Raw genomic sequence first — 13588 nt, 5'->3', positions numbered from 1 at the left:
AATCCGTTTAGTTCTGAAGAATTTTGGCAGTGCTTCCCCAGCAGCAAAACGGTTCCATATGCCAGATATAGATGCAGCCTTACACCTTCTCTAAGCCTCCTTGTTTCAGACTATCTGCTGCTTTCACTGCAGATGGAGGGAGAAGGGCACAGACCGACACGTGCTGGACGTGTGGATGATGTTGCCTTGCTTTCCTGCTTGCTTTTTGCTCCGTCCGTTTATTCCACCGTTTGCCTTTCACATTTTTGTCTCTATAGATTTACTTCACAGCTTTATGACTAAATCACAGATCTAATCTGTTCCACCCCAGTTCAAAGCAGCTAAAATGCTCCCCAGGTGTGTGGCCATCCCCTTACCCTGTTCTTTTTCTTTTCTTTCCAAAGGGTGAACGAGGACCAGCCGGCAGCCCTGGTGCCAAAGGTTATCCTGGCAGGCAGGTGCAGTAAATCTCATCGTGCTGTGCACAGAGTAGGGCTGTGGGTGTGCAGGCAGTGAACACATGCACTGCTGCATACATGGCCCACAAAAGTCAGTGCAGTGATACCATGACCCCTCACTCACGTGTTAGAAAGGATGTTGTGCGTAGGATGGATACAACTTGAATTTCTGTAGCAAAATCTGCCTGATACAGGAATGGGAGAAAAAAAGAACAGAAATTAAAACATAGCAGAGCAGAAAAGCGTGCCTGAAAGCTGCTGACCCATCACTTTTAGGCAAATCCTTGCACGTATGACATGAACAAGTTAGAAACCTGGGGCAGAAAGCTGCTGATTGAAAAGGTTTGATTGAAATCTCACATTTGCTGGTATGGGTATATATTCATCTGTATAAGGTTATACACAGACCATCAATATATGTGAGTCATTTGCAGCTGCCAAGAAAAAAAGATGAAAGAAAATCAAGTCTTTGTTTTCCATTGAAAAAAGGCTCTAAGAAAACTTCAGGATTGGAGGAATGTGTGAAGGGAAATAGATCGGGGTCAGAGCCTCTATTTTCTTCCTGATGTTAAGAGAGTTCATATGCGAGTTCTTACCCCGATGCACTGAGTGTGGGACTGAGAACAACTGCCCTCCACCCACAGTCTGCAGCGTGATCTGCCCTAAATCCCAAATCAGGCTGATGGTAGGCAGCACGTAGGGGTGGTGGGACCAGGTGGGAGTTGTGTGCACCTGACTGCATGCTGAAGGGCGCTCAGAGATTTGCACGCTAGGTGTGAACGTGCACGAGATGGCTCATGTAGCCTATCATGGACATACAAGGCTAATGAATGCTGCTTAGCAGATCACAGCTGTGTGCTGCCCATCAGATAGGCCGGGTGAAATATTTGCGCTTGACATATGAGGGACAAAAGCACTTTCTTATGATGTGGTTTGGGTCAAGAAAGCAACTCTTTATTTTATTTAAAAAAAAAAAAAGAAAGAAAGAAAGAAAGAAAAAGGAGCTTTTTTTCCAGCGTATCTGAATGCTGTGTGTATCCAGCATCAGGGCTGTTTACTTTAATGAGATTTTACTACTTGTTACTGCTGTCAGCTGTGCTGGCTCTGCTGTGCGATGCGAGTTTGGCTCTGCTCTGATTTGTGCATCATTGGCAGAGCTGCTCACTTCGCCCCGATGGCTGAAACCTCTGACTGGCAACAGTGCATGAGCCAGAAAAGAGCACAACATGACTTTCAGATCCCAGGCTGAGCTTGCAGTGCTGCCAGCTAAGGAAAATACAGGCTTGGCTTTTTTTTAATCGTTACTATTCCTCCTTCCAAAAAAAAAGCCCCAGCAGCATTTGGAACTGGTGAAGTATCGATCTGGAAAGTTGCTGGAGGACAATAAACGTGCAAATTCATTATGCCTTTTTATAGGTTTCCTTTTCACTGCACTTTGAGGGGACAGAAAGGGGAATGGGGAATGTATTTTTAATTCTTTCCATAGCTGTGGATGCTGCAAAAGGGTTGGAGATATGCAGCACCTGCACTGCTACACAGCTCTGTTGGCTGTAGAAATCAGAAGGGCTTTCTCATTGCATCAGGGCTCCTTCAGCCCCAGGGAAGGCTCACAGTGTGCAGAACCACAGCTCCCCAGCTGCAGGAGAATTGATTTTGGTGTCATTTTGTCTCGTTTCCCCTTTGTTGATGAGCATTGGACTCAGAAGCAGAGCCACACAGGGACAGTGCTGGGGACTTGGCAGTGCTTATTAAGCAAATGGAAGCCCGTCCACATTTATCTTTGTTTTCTCCCTTCTGTTCTAGGGCTTACCTGGCCCCATAGGGGAAGCTGGTCCAAAAGGCAGTCGGGTAAGCAGCCTTTGATTTGTGTTTGCTTGGTTTTACTAAGGGCTTCTTAAGAACTTTTACGCTTAACTTTTTAATCCTGAGACAAATTCTTCAAAGTAGTTGGATTTGGGGGATTTGGACTGCACACCTTGTTTACAGAGGCCCTCAAGGAACTTACTTGTTTATTGAGGCACTGTTACATTCTTGAAATGAAGCTCTGAACGTACCAAGACCAAAGATCACTGATAGTGCTGAGGATGTGAAGTCACTACCTTCTATGGTGCAGCAGAGGGAGGAACAGGATCCAAATTCCTACAGAAGCCCAGTGTGAAGTTCCCGCAAGCCCCAGCTCCCTGAGGCCAATTTAATTTCAATAAGTGTGGCTCAGTGGTCTTCCATCATGCTGAATATGGACTCTTCTGGGTACGGCCCCGAGTTTGGGACTGATTTATAACATCATGCAGAACAGCAAGCCAGCGTCTTTAACTCATGTGCAAATATAAATATTGATATTTCTGTTCTCCCCATTTTGCTCGTCAAATTGAATTTCTGGGAGTTCTCCCTCGTTGCTAAAGATTTGGTTCTCTTTCTTTAACAATTACGACTTCCATGAATCAAATTCTGTTTTTTTCCCGCAATTATAAATTCACAACGAGCTTCTGACCCAATAAAATCCTCTCCTTCCCTGACACGTCATACTTCCTCTATAGGCAATAAATTCAACCAGCTGGATTTCATCACTAGAAAAACTGCAAAGCACAAACAACTGCTGACCCTCTAGCTAGCTGTATTGCTGAGCTGGGGAGGGAGGGAGGAAGGCCTGGGGGAGCACAGCTTGCTCACCTCCCTTCTGTACTGTTCTCCCTGGTGCACCCACTACAGTGCAGTCCAGCAGGAGTCAGATGGTTTGTCTTGGTGCTCAGGAGGCAAAGATATCAGCATCCTTTGATACGGTTGTATTTCCCAGCGGGATGTCATCCCCAAAGGAAGCACGACCCGAAGGGAGTGATGGGCCAGTGAAAGAATGTGGTGGGATTGGCCGTAAGAGATTTAGTGATGATGGAGAGAGAAAGATGAGAGAAAGTCACTGTTAGCATTTGGCTCTTGTAACAGCAAGGTGCCACAGAGGGGGCTCCCCGCTGAAATTCGCTTCCTCTCGATTCTGCATGTTTGGCACAAACGGTCCTTTGCAAAGGACCAGCACACAAGGTAACTTTGTGCTAACTGCTGAGCAAAGAGGATTAAACACAAGGCTTCAATTGTTGAGAGGGAAAGGAAATGTAGCATTTTATGCAGTGCGTCCTGTCTGAGCAGGATCCCAAAGCTGGACAGAAACATTGCATGCTTGAAAATGCAGCAATCGCTGGTGACTGTGAAAGGAATGGGTTACTCTTGCTATCACTCTTGCTAACTTTGAACCAAGCTCCGTTTCCCTCAGGTACACTCATAGCCAGCCCAGGTAAGGTCTCTTACTGCTGGCTCTTCCTCCCTGGAATCCTCATGATCCCTGGTGTGAGGGTATGTGCCCTTGGACTACATCGTGGAAGCCAGCACCATGCAGTCCATGGGCATATACACTTGCCTCAAGGTTTATTTCATCACGGCTGCCATTGACCAACGCTGGAGGACGCTCTGCTGTTCAGGGATGATAGATTGACTGGCTGCTAATGGAGAAACGTATTTGACTACTTGTTTCCTCTTTTCTTTAGGGATATATTGGTCTTCCAGGATTATTTGGGCTCCCAGGGGCTGATGGAGAACGAGTGAGTATTTTGTGAAGAAAACCTTGGTGTGTTGCATGAATACAGTTCTTCAGAGCCTGCTGTAACCTCTACCCCTTGTTTCTGAGAAAGGAGGCAAGCATGCCTAATGTTTGAACATGCATTCTTCAGCCTGTCTCTGCCCTTGTAAGAAGACCATTTTCCCTGTATGACACTGGCTCCAGGAAACCAAGTCTTTAGGCAGGATCATCAGACTATGCTTATGCACTGGGGAGCAGTTTTTCTGTATTGTCCTTCACTCCAAGCTTGCCCTCCTCTTCCTTCTAAGTCCATCTTAGCTGAATTGGGAATGGTGAGAACATAAGTGGGAATTCCCTGTGCCCGCATGAGCAACATCCCAGCCACTGTACCCGAGCATTTTGGGTGTCCAGCTGAAGCTGTGTGCCTCTTGGGAAGAGCAGTGCTGGGGTTTTCTGATGGTGGCTTTCATTCCAGTTGCATCAAGTTGGGCAGTCAAGCCCATGGAAGGACAAGTACCTGTGGCTGCTGTCCCCACGTGTCCTCCCTTCCTCCCACCCCTCCCCCCATGTCTTTTCCAAACCTACACGTTCAGAGCTTCACAGAACCTCCCTTGCTGTTTCGCTCTTCTCCCATACGCACTCCCACCTGCCTCATCTCTATGCACCCAAGGACTCCCTCTTCCTACAGCATGAGTTCCTAAGGAAGGGCACTGTAAGACGAAGACCGTTTCATTCTCACTTTTGCCTCCTCAAACGCAAGCTCCAAAAACCAGAGAGGCCCCAGGAGCATGTGGGAGTGAGTGTGCCTGCCTGGGAGGGGACTGCCCTGTGCTCGAGAGTCGCTGATTTAATGCTTGTATAACTAAATAAGAAACATAAACAGAAGTTCTCCAGCGAGTGCCTTGGCGGTGGCCTTCAGTCGGTTCCAGCCCAGTAGCTTAATGACTGCTCCAGCAGGCATTAAGCTTCAGCCTGTAGCCCTGGGTGTGGATGCTGCCTGCGTGTGTCCCCAGGGAGGGCCGTAGTTAGTGGGTGAAGGTTAATTGTCTTCTGCTCTCGCTGCAAGTAGCTGACATTTTGATTCCCGAACAATGCCGCAGTCATTAGCCTGTTTTGCATTCCCCTTTCTCTTCTCGTTTGGTTTTGCATTGTTGGTTGACTGTTTGCTTTCTCAACCAGACCTATTATTCTTTTTTTTCTCTGTGTTTTCCTTGCAGGGGATCCCTGGAGTTCCTGGGAAGAGGGGCAAGATGGGTAGGCCGGTAAAGTTTTTCCTCGTCTATTATGCAGACTTTGCTGAATGAAACTGAAAACAAAACATCTGGCTTCTGGCTGGGCCCCCTGATATCTTCTGCTGGGAACTAAGTGGGGAGATCAAACAAACCTTTCCATGTCTCTTTTTTCGAGCAGGAAGAAAGCCGAAGATACAAATGCTGCTCTCTTCCTTTCTTTCATGCTCTGCCCTTTTGTTCTTTGTTGCACTCTCTCCATGGTCCCCTGGATCCTACACTGCTCAGATTCTCTTCTCCAATACTTTCCCTCCAGACAGCCTCTTCCTTAAATGTGCTTTTTAATTCCCCACTGTGACAGCAGCACCCGGGTCCCTGTTGCTCTGTTACATTTAATTTTTGTGCTCTCACCCATCCCATCATATTTGCCTCTGTTGATTGTGGTTCTCTTCAGCCTTTGTGCCGTCCTGGTTTGTATAATGCCAGTGCATTTTGGTGTAGAGACTTTTCTGCCCTTGGTGGTGGAGCAGAATTAAAGCAATGACAGAAGAGATAAGGAGGTATTTGCTGTGTCCAGGCAAATCCGAGAGCTTGGCCAGGAGGGGGAGGTGACACAGGTAGGACTGAATATGAGGTGGAGCTGAAAGACGCATAGAAGGGGTTTTGTGCTGCCTGTAGTAGGTGGGAAAAGTACAGAAATGAGCAGAGGAAACAGGGAAAGGGCAGAAGGGAAAGTTGTTCCCATTTCATCCTTCTTCCACGCTCTCCTGCATGCTTCCTTTGCCAAACTGCATCAAGCTGTTTCTCCAGGAGGCAGTGCAGAGAGCAAACGTGTGCGTGCTCTGTGCCTCTCATTGCCTTTGCACCTTGTTCTTCATTTTGGCCTGAGTGCCTCTCGGTCTCCTGACATCATTGCACTCAGAGGCTCCTTGTAAAATGTCCTCTCACCCACACACTGAAAAATCCATCACTTTCCCCTTGTCCTTCTTGCATGCAAGTGCGTGCTTTCTAGGATCCCACACCCACTGCTTGGTGTTCCTGCAGTGAAAGCTGTGCAGACAGCTCAGCTCGACAGTGCCACACTCATCTGGGCTGGCAGCTCTCCTCCTGCTGGGAAGGGGCGAGATGGAGCAGATTTTGGAAAGGGGGACAGCAGAGATGGAAATCTATACCGAATCTTACAGCTTTAAATCCACAAATTGTACCAGAAGCCTCTGCGATGAATAAGTGCAGCGAGCCAGGCAATGTAAGGATGACTCATTGACCAGAGTAAAACAAACAAAGCAACTGTCGTTAGGTACAGGCTCTCTGCTTGCTGTGCAGCGCACGCTGTAGGCTCAAAGCCTTCCAGCTGTTGTTTGGCTGCTGCTCGTGGTCTTCCAGGCAAGAAAAGCTTGTGTGTGGTGATCCCCTGGGATCTGTGGGGAATCTCTCACCCAATGAGGCATTTGGGCTGGGATCTTGAGAAGTGAGGGCCTGTGTTCTGCTCAGAGAGTTTTGGCTCCATCCCTGTTTCATGATATCAGGTTTAGCAGGAAACCTTGAATGGAGAGATGCTGTCAATTTGTACTTCCAAGCGTGAGCTAAGAGGTTCTGTGGCATCCAGAGGTACTCAGGAAATCACTGGAAGAATGGAAAGGAGGAAGCAGCTGACGTGGTTCCCTTTCCAGCACTTATCTCCTGCCCTTGCTGTCTCCCAGCCGGGCTGCAGTGTGAGTGAGCCGGCTGTGATTTCTCTGCTAGGTTTGCTGGCTCTGTTCTGCTTCAGTGCTGTCACTGCGATGGAGAGCTCTTGGAAGCCCTTATTAGCTGCCATCCAAGGCTGGTTAAAGCTCTGGGAGTAGGGAAGGAGCTGTTATCAAATACATTTCCGTACCAAGTTTTGCTTGGTATGAGGCAGCAGCGGATTAAGAGGAGGAGGGGGCTGGGGGAGCTTGCATGTGACACCGTGGGCCTCCTGGAATGATGTAAGAGCAAATGATTAAAATAGACGAACTGGACATGAGTCAGATTTTGAAAGCATTCCAGGGAACTTCAGTTCTGCAGAACTATGAGGGACATCGTGGATCTGTCATAGAAGCAGGCAGCTCCAGCTCCCACCCGGCTCTCCTTGCAGCACTGGAGGCAGATGTGCTTCCAGCAGCTGGGCACCGGTGACCCCTGGGCAAGAAATAGCTGCAGTGCAGATTGTATTAAGCCTCAAATAGAATGTAATATATTCAGAAGGTCTCAAGTCCTGCTAGAGAGAGAGACTTACAGGAGAACTTTCAGGAAACGTTTTGGAAGAGGTTTGAGCTCTCTCTGGTTCACCTTTGTTATGGATGGAGCTTGTGTGTCGTCCTTTTCTCTCATATACAGACTATCAACACTCATCCCTGCTTTTAGCTTATAATGTGATTTTTTAGCAGTATTATTTTAAAAGAGAGAGGAAGGCAAGTTTTGTTCCATTACATTCTTAGTAATACTTGGATTTGTTTGAAGCTTGTTTACAGTTGAGCAAAGACATCCGTGGTCTCTTTCTCTCCTCCTATGACTTGCTGCTGCTGCTGGTCCCACGCCTGGACCTCAGTCAACCACATGAAGCCTCCTTGTGTGCTCAGGTCCACTGTGCAGGTGCTGTGCAAAGAGGATCTATGAAGTGACATGTGGGTGTTGAGTGTCAGGGATCAGCACACAGGTGATGCCAGAACTCCCTTCTCTCTGCCTGTTGGCCACAGCATGGAGGTTGTGGGAGCGAGCAGTGATCTGGCAGCCACTGACATGGCCTCAGGATTTGCTGTGAGCATCAGTATGGTGGCAAGCTGCCTAATCTGGCATCCGCTTCCCAAGAGCTGACCACAGCCGAGGTCCCCCTTGCCAGCTCTCAGCTTGTAATGCAGCAGAGCCTTCTTGCCAGGCTATTTTTCATGTCTGCTGTCTTCTTCCATCTTGACTTATGACGTTAATGTCTTAACTTCTGCCTCCAGTGAACACTCATCCTTAAAATACTCTTTTTTCTCCATCTGATGAGTTGTTAGAAGAGCATGCAGTACCCGTGCACTCCCTACTGAAATGAGAAGACTGTTGCATCATCTGAAATAGCAAAAAGCAGGGCAGACTTTGGGAAGGTGTCGCTTTACAGCCTCCTCCAACCTTTTGATATATGGCTGCGATAACTCAGTGGTGAATGCCAAGTTACACAGCCACAGCTGTTGTCCATACAAACAATGGGGGAGATCTGTCTTGCCATGTGTCTAGAAAGACTGGCATAACCCAAATCAGTGAGAAAACAAATTTGGCTCCTCTGTGCAGAGGCTGAGGCTTTAAGCCTCTCCTCTCTTCTTGTTCCAGTCTTTTCTCTTTGGACGCAGCTAAGGTCCTTCCTTGCATTTGGAGAGAACCAAGCGAAAGCATACAAGCTGAGACTTGGGGAAACTGGTGACAGCATTTCCAAGTACCTCTTATTTAACAAATAATTGCCAGGTTGTACTTCACTTGAGTGGGCTCCCAAGGGTGCAGAAAGGCTGCCTGTATGGCTTTCCTTGTAAGAACGTGACTTAGGATTACACCCTAAGAGCTCTTACCTACAGCTCACATGGGCTGCTAATGCTCGAGCCGTGTGTGTTTTGTCACTGTGATCAGTATATATATCCTCAGAAAATACCTGCTCTTCCATAGCTAAGCTGCTCAGGCCTGATGCACCTGAGCCACCAGAGTGCTTGGTGAGCTCTGCAGACCACAAAGGATTCCTCAAACCACTGTCCCAGGTCAGGTTCAGCTGTTTGTTTCCAAGAACATCCATCATCATTCAGAAAGCTTGTGAAGAATTACATCAGTATGTCCTAAGCACAAGAGCATCCTTCTTCCATTAGGGAAATGTTCATTTATAAATCAGTGCAAAGACCAAAAGTGTTTTTCATTAGAAATAAGATAAACTAATGCAACTATCACATTCGACTCTGAAAGCATTTTGATCTTGACTTTCTTAAATAGGAGGCTGCTAGACTTGGAAATCTTGGCCGTAAATAATTAGGAGTGTTGGCAGATTCAGTGCTCTTGAGCATTAGGTAATTGAGTCTGTGTAATCTGTACTCTATCAGAGCCCGACAGAAGCGGGAAGAGAGAGTGTACGTGTGTGAAGGAGTGAGCTGGGAGGTTGGGAGGGTGGAGGGCTGCAAGTTAACCTCAGTGCTGCTTGGCTGAAAGGGCTTCAGTGGACGCTGGCTCTCATTCAGGTGGAACTGAAGGGCAGTTATTCTAAAACTGCCATGAAATCTTAATCCAAAGAGGATGTGACATGGAGATGTGAAGTGGCAAGGCCACCAGCCCCGTCCCCAGCTGTGGGTGGCGCCTCCCCTCTCTGCTGGGATGCAAGCTGCTGCAGTCCCTGCTCCAGACTGAGCAAAAGGCAAAGGCTGTGTAGCTGCGTGGATTAAGCTGGCAAGTGGGCTGGGCATGGGGGCTTTGCCAGGATCCCTGCAGGGCCACTCAAGGAACCATTGCTGGGTGTGAGCCAGCCCTCGTGCCCGCCGGTGCGGGGCTCACGTCTGCGTTCTCCACCAAGAACGCTCTCAGAGGTGGATGCTGCCAACATAAGCTCCATTTGTTTATTTTATTCTCCCTCTTTTTTTTTCTTTTTTTTTTCCCCAGTGAATGCCTTCTCTCACCCTCAGCCCTGCTTCCCCACCATTACCTTTGTTGTTGTTGTTTAAATTGTTTGACTTGCACGCTCCATCCCTGTGGAGGCTCCTGGGCTGAGACTTACCTGGATGGAGCCAATTGGCAGATGCAGCCTTCTGCAGACAAGACAGGAGAGCCGGTTGGTTTGAGCAGTTTCACCTTCAGCCAACAGGAAAATAAAATCCTATTTTTGGAGAAGGATTCTATTGGCACGCAGAGCTGCCAGGATTCCTTGGAGCAGCAGCTGCCAGACTGCCTCCCTTACTCCATCAGGAAAAGTGTTCTAAACTGAATCAGATGTTGTACACATACAACACACCCACCCACGGGCGCACACCTGAGAAGGCCTTGGGAAGCAAAGGACTCGTAGCATCACCTGGCCCTGCTTCCCTGGGGACAGTGGCTTGCAGGGATGAGAGCTGGTGCCATGTGTTCAAACCTGGAGCAGCCCTCTGGCTGACGACAGCAAGCAAGGGCAGGCTGCTCTGTTTGTTTTAAGCAAAGGAAGAAGGAAAGGAGAGGTAAAAGGGGATGTTATCCCCTGCTGCAAAGGATTCCAGTGTCTGTCTGGTGGTGTAGGAGAGGATGCCCTCCTCAACAGGAGTTGAGGCACAGCTATGGGACCTCAAAAGTGTAGATTTAATTACTGGTTCAGCTTCAGGCTTCTTGGTTTTATCTGGGATAAACCAGCTTGCATCTCTTTGTGTTGGCTCCCTCTCCAGCAATGTGAGGACAAACTGCAGCCACTGCATGGGGTTGGGACAGAGGGAAGCACAGAGTTGTTGGGTTTTGCTTCTGCTTGTATGGCTTTTCTCCAACCCCGCTTCAAGAATCACCTTGCTTCTTTCATTGAATTTCTCCTTCAGACAATGTGAAATCCACTCAGCTGGGCTTCTCTCTTATTTTTTTACCTTCTGTATTTCCCAGCTGAGAGATGGAGCCAAAAGTTTTGTCATACCTGACTGCAGCCACTGCGGAGGAGCTGGCTCCCTGCCGGCACAACTTGTTAAGCGTTTCCCTCCAGCTCTGCTGCCCTTTGCTGTCCCTTCCCAGTCCTTGACTTTTTCCATGCATCCCTGGGAGCACTCAGGATGCACAGCTGGATGTTTTCCACTAGGGTGTTATTCTTTGCTATCCCAATTTTTTGAGAAAACAATGGATTATGCTGTACTTAAAAAAAAACAATAACAAAAAAAAAACCAACCCTCTGCACTCAACTTTGGGAAGGTCGGGAGAGCATGGGCTCTGTAATCCCTCGCAAACCTCCTGCAGCAGACAGCCCACCGACCAGTGTGTTCCCAACCAGGTTGGGCTCGGGGCTGTTGGGGCAGAGCTCAGGGGAGGGGGCACAAAGCTGCTCTCCGACGGAAGAGGAGGACGGAACCAAGGGGATAACAAAGTCCTCTTGTACTTCCTAGGCTGTTTGTTTCGGTTGAATAGCACAGCTTTTATTCCCGAGGAACATCTCTGTCCTCAAGGCTGAGGCAGGAGGGTTGAAAAAACAGCTTTTGCAGACATGTGAGAGCCAATGAATTTAGGACACTGTGGTCACTGGAACGGTAATTGTGGTTTAAGCTGCTACTGCTTACCCCATGGAAAGAAAGTGCTTTCTTTTCATTAGGTGCTTAACAGATTGATTGCCTCCTGCTGTGACCAGAACTGTGCTATAATAGCTTTCACAACCCGGATTGAGCCTTTGGAGACTGTAGGGATGCTGAAACATCCTCCTTCATGCCACAGTCACCAGCCTTGGTCTCATTTAATGTGCTAAAGTGCTAATCCTTGTGCTGCCAAGCTCAAAGCCTGGGTGAGGATGTGCGGGGTTTAAAGCTGCTTTTTCCATTGTCTCCTCTTCTGGGTTTATTTTACGTTGTGAGCCAAAAAATATCATGGGACCGAGCACCATCCCAGAGACCTACGGGCTCAGGATGAGAAAAGTTCTCAATTTCGTGCCAGTTTCACCACTTTCCATCTCGAGGATGGGAAGAAAACAGAGCTGCACGATGGGGAACACAGTGCACCATGAAGGGGTTTGGTTGTGGAACCTCTACTGGGCAGGGTTGGCCAAGTGGCCTCATCTGGGTGCACAGCTCTGCCTTGGAGACAGGAATCATCTGCTTGTTTAAATGTCTTTGTCTTTGAGCAGTGAGGTTAGAACAAGAAACTGAGACGTAAAAAAAGATTAGTGGGAAACATGAATTTAAATAGTTTCTTATCTGGATACTTTTTTTTTTTTTTGGCAGAAGAGTGCAATGCTAATATCACTGTGGAAGAGATTTAACCCAAATTTCTTAATCAAGCAAGGATTTCACTAGATGACACTATGCAGCTGTAGCCATATTAATTTAATTCCACTTACAACGAGTGAAACCTTCCCAACTGGACAAGGCCTTGGCTCCATACAGGACACCTCAGCATCCCCAGGGCCTGATGGCATCAGTGGGTCCCTTTGTGCCCAGCTGTGCCCTTTGCAGAAAGAAGGATGAGGGACTGCTGAAGGCTGGCACTGCAGTCTGCAGCAGTGTGAGTACAGTATCAGTCTGTGCCTGCTCATATTTTCCTTGGCCAGCTGTATGACTGTAAACAGCAAAACCTTACAAGGCACTCTTTTTTTTTTTTTGAGCAATGAGTTTTCCTTGCATATATCTCTTCTGATCTGATTGATTCAGCATGTAGCAGTTATTTTTCCTCTCTTTTTTATTAAAGAAGATTTTACCTTCTTCCAACCCTCCCCTTCTTGTTATATTTGACATCTTTGTCTCTAGGTGGCAGAAGGCTGTTGCAGTGGCTGCTTACCACAGCTTCTTGGCTTGTGCACAGGCTTAAGGGATGTAGTGCCCAGCTGGAAAGGTAGACAACTTTTCCATTCGCAGTGATGCTCGTAAAATAGAGTTATGGAATCCAAGCAAATAAGCAATAGCTTGCATCCATTCATGAGGGTGTACTGATTACCACAGGGGAGTGGTATAGAGGTGAAATCCTGGCTCAGAAGCCAGTAACAAAATTTTAGTTGTCTTAAACAGATCTCCCATATTTCACCTGGGTTGTGAGCAGGTATCTTCCTACAGGGTTGTGTTGGCCAGGAGTTGTGAGCCACCAAAGGTGAATGGAGGTCTGGCTCTGACTATAGTCCTTAGTTTTCCATCCTGATGTCCACAGTCAGCATAGTGTAATAAGTTAGGATGGTGACTTTTGGTAAGTGGTGACTTTTTTCATGTAGTAAACGTGGTCGTTGTGGCTCCAGAGTGTGGGCCATCATGAGCTCAGAACTGTTCATTCCTTTGGCAAGCTGCAAGGTCGTGGGTGCACAGGAGAGAATTCTCCATGCATCTTTGATCAGCTCCATTAAGCATTATGGGATCCAACAGGCATTAAGCCATTTATCTGTCCTGTGAGAAGGAGACACTGTTAAAATGATTGTCACCAGTGGGAAATAATTCAGGCTGACAGTCCATTTTTGAGGAGGACAGTCATTGCAGCAAGGTTTATGAACTCTTCCAGAATATAAATGATTCAGGATCGACTTTAAAGGAGGCACTGTGTTTATCAGTAGAACATTTCTTAATCTTTAGATGCAGAGTTTGGTCTTGCAAACGTGTGATTAACACTTCATTTGTCAACCATACAGCATAACCTTCAGGACTGCATATTCCTTGTTGGGACATATTGAAGGACGTGGGTGAACCAGAACAGAA

The 13588-nt window shown here is 47.5% G+C and overlaps 1 protein-coding gene across 2 annotated transcripts in view; it reads left to right on the top strand.

Moving 5' to 3' along the window:
* The window catches only part of LOC122184131 (collagen alpha-1(XXVII) chain-like), a 127920-nt gene that overhangs the window by 38532 nt on the left and 75800 nt on the right, over positions 1 to 13588 (top strand). For both annotated transcript variants that reach the window (XM_042878785.1, XM_042878786.1), the window contains exons 10-13: positions 384 to 437; positions 2241 to 2285; positions 3974 to 4027; positions 5223 to 5267. In XM_042878785.1, the coding sequence (XP_042734719.1) occupies positions 384 to 437; positions 2241 to 2285; positions 3974 to 4027; positions 5223 to 5267 (198 nt within the window). The remainder of the gene's footprint in view (positions 1 to 383; positions 438 to 2240; positions 2286 to 3973; positions 4028 to 5222; positions 5268 to 13588) is intronic.

The sequence above is a fragment of the Lagopus leucura genome, unplaced genomic scaffold (assembly GCF_019238085.1).
Source record: "Lagopus leucura isolate 7727_CA_CO unplaced genomic scaffold, USGS_WTPT01 Super-Scaffold_100022, whole genome shotgun sequence".
Taxonomy (NCBI): Eukaryota; Metazoa; Chordata; class Aves; order Galliformes; family Phasianidae; genus Lagopus; species Lagopus leucura.
Note: the sequence above shows the minus strand (reverse complement) of the source record. Positions and strands in the feature narration are given on the sequence as shown.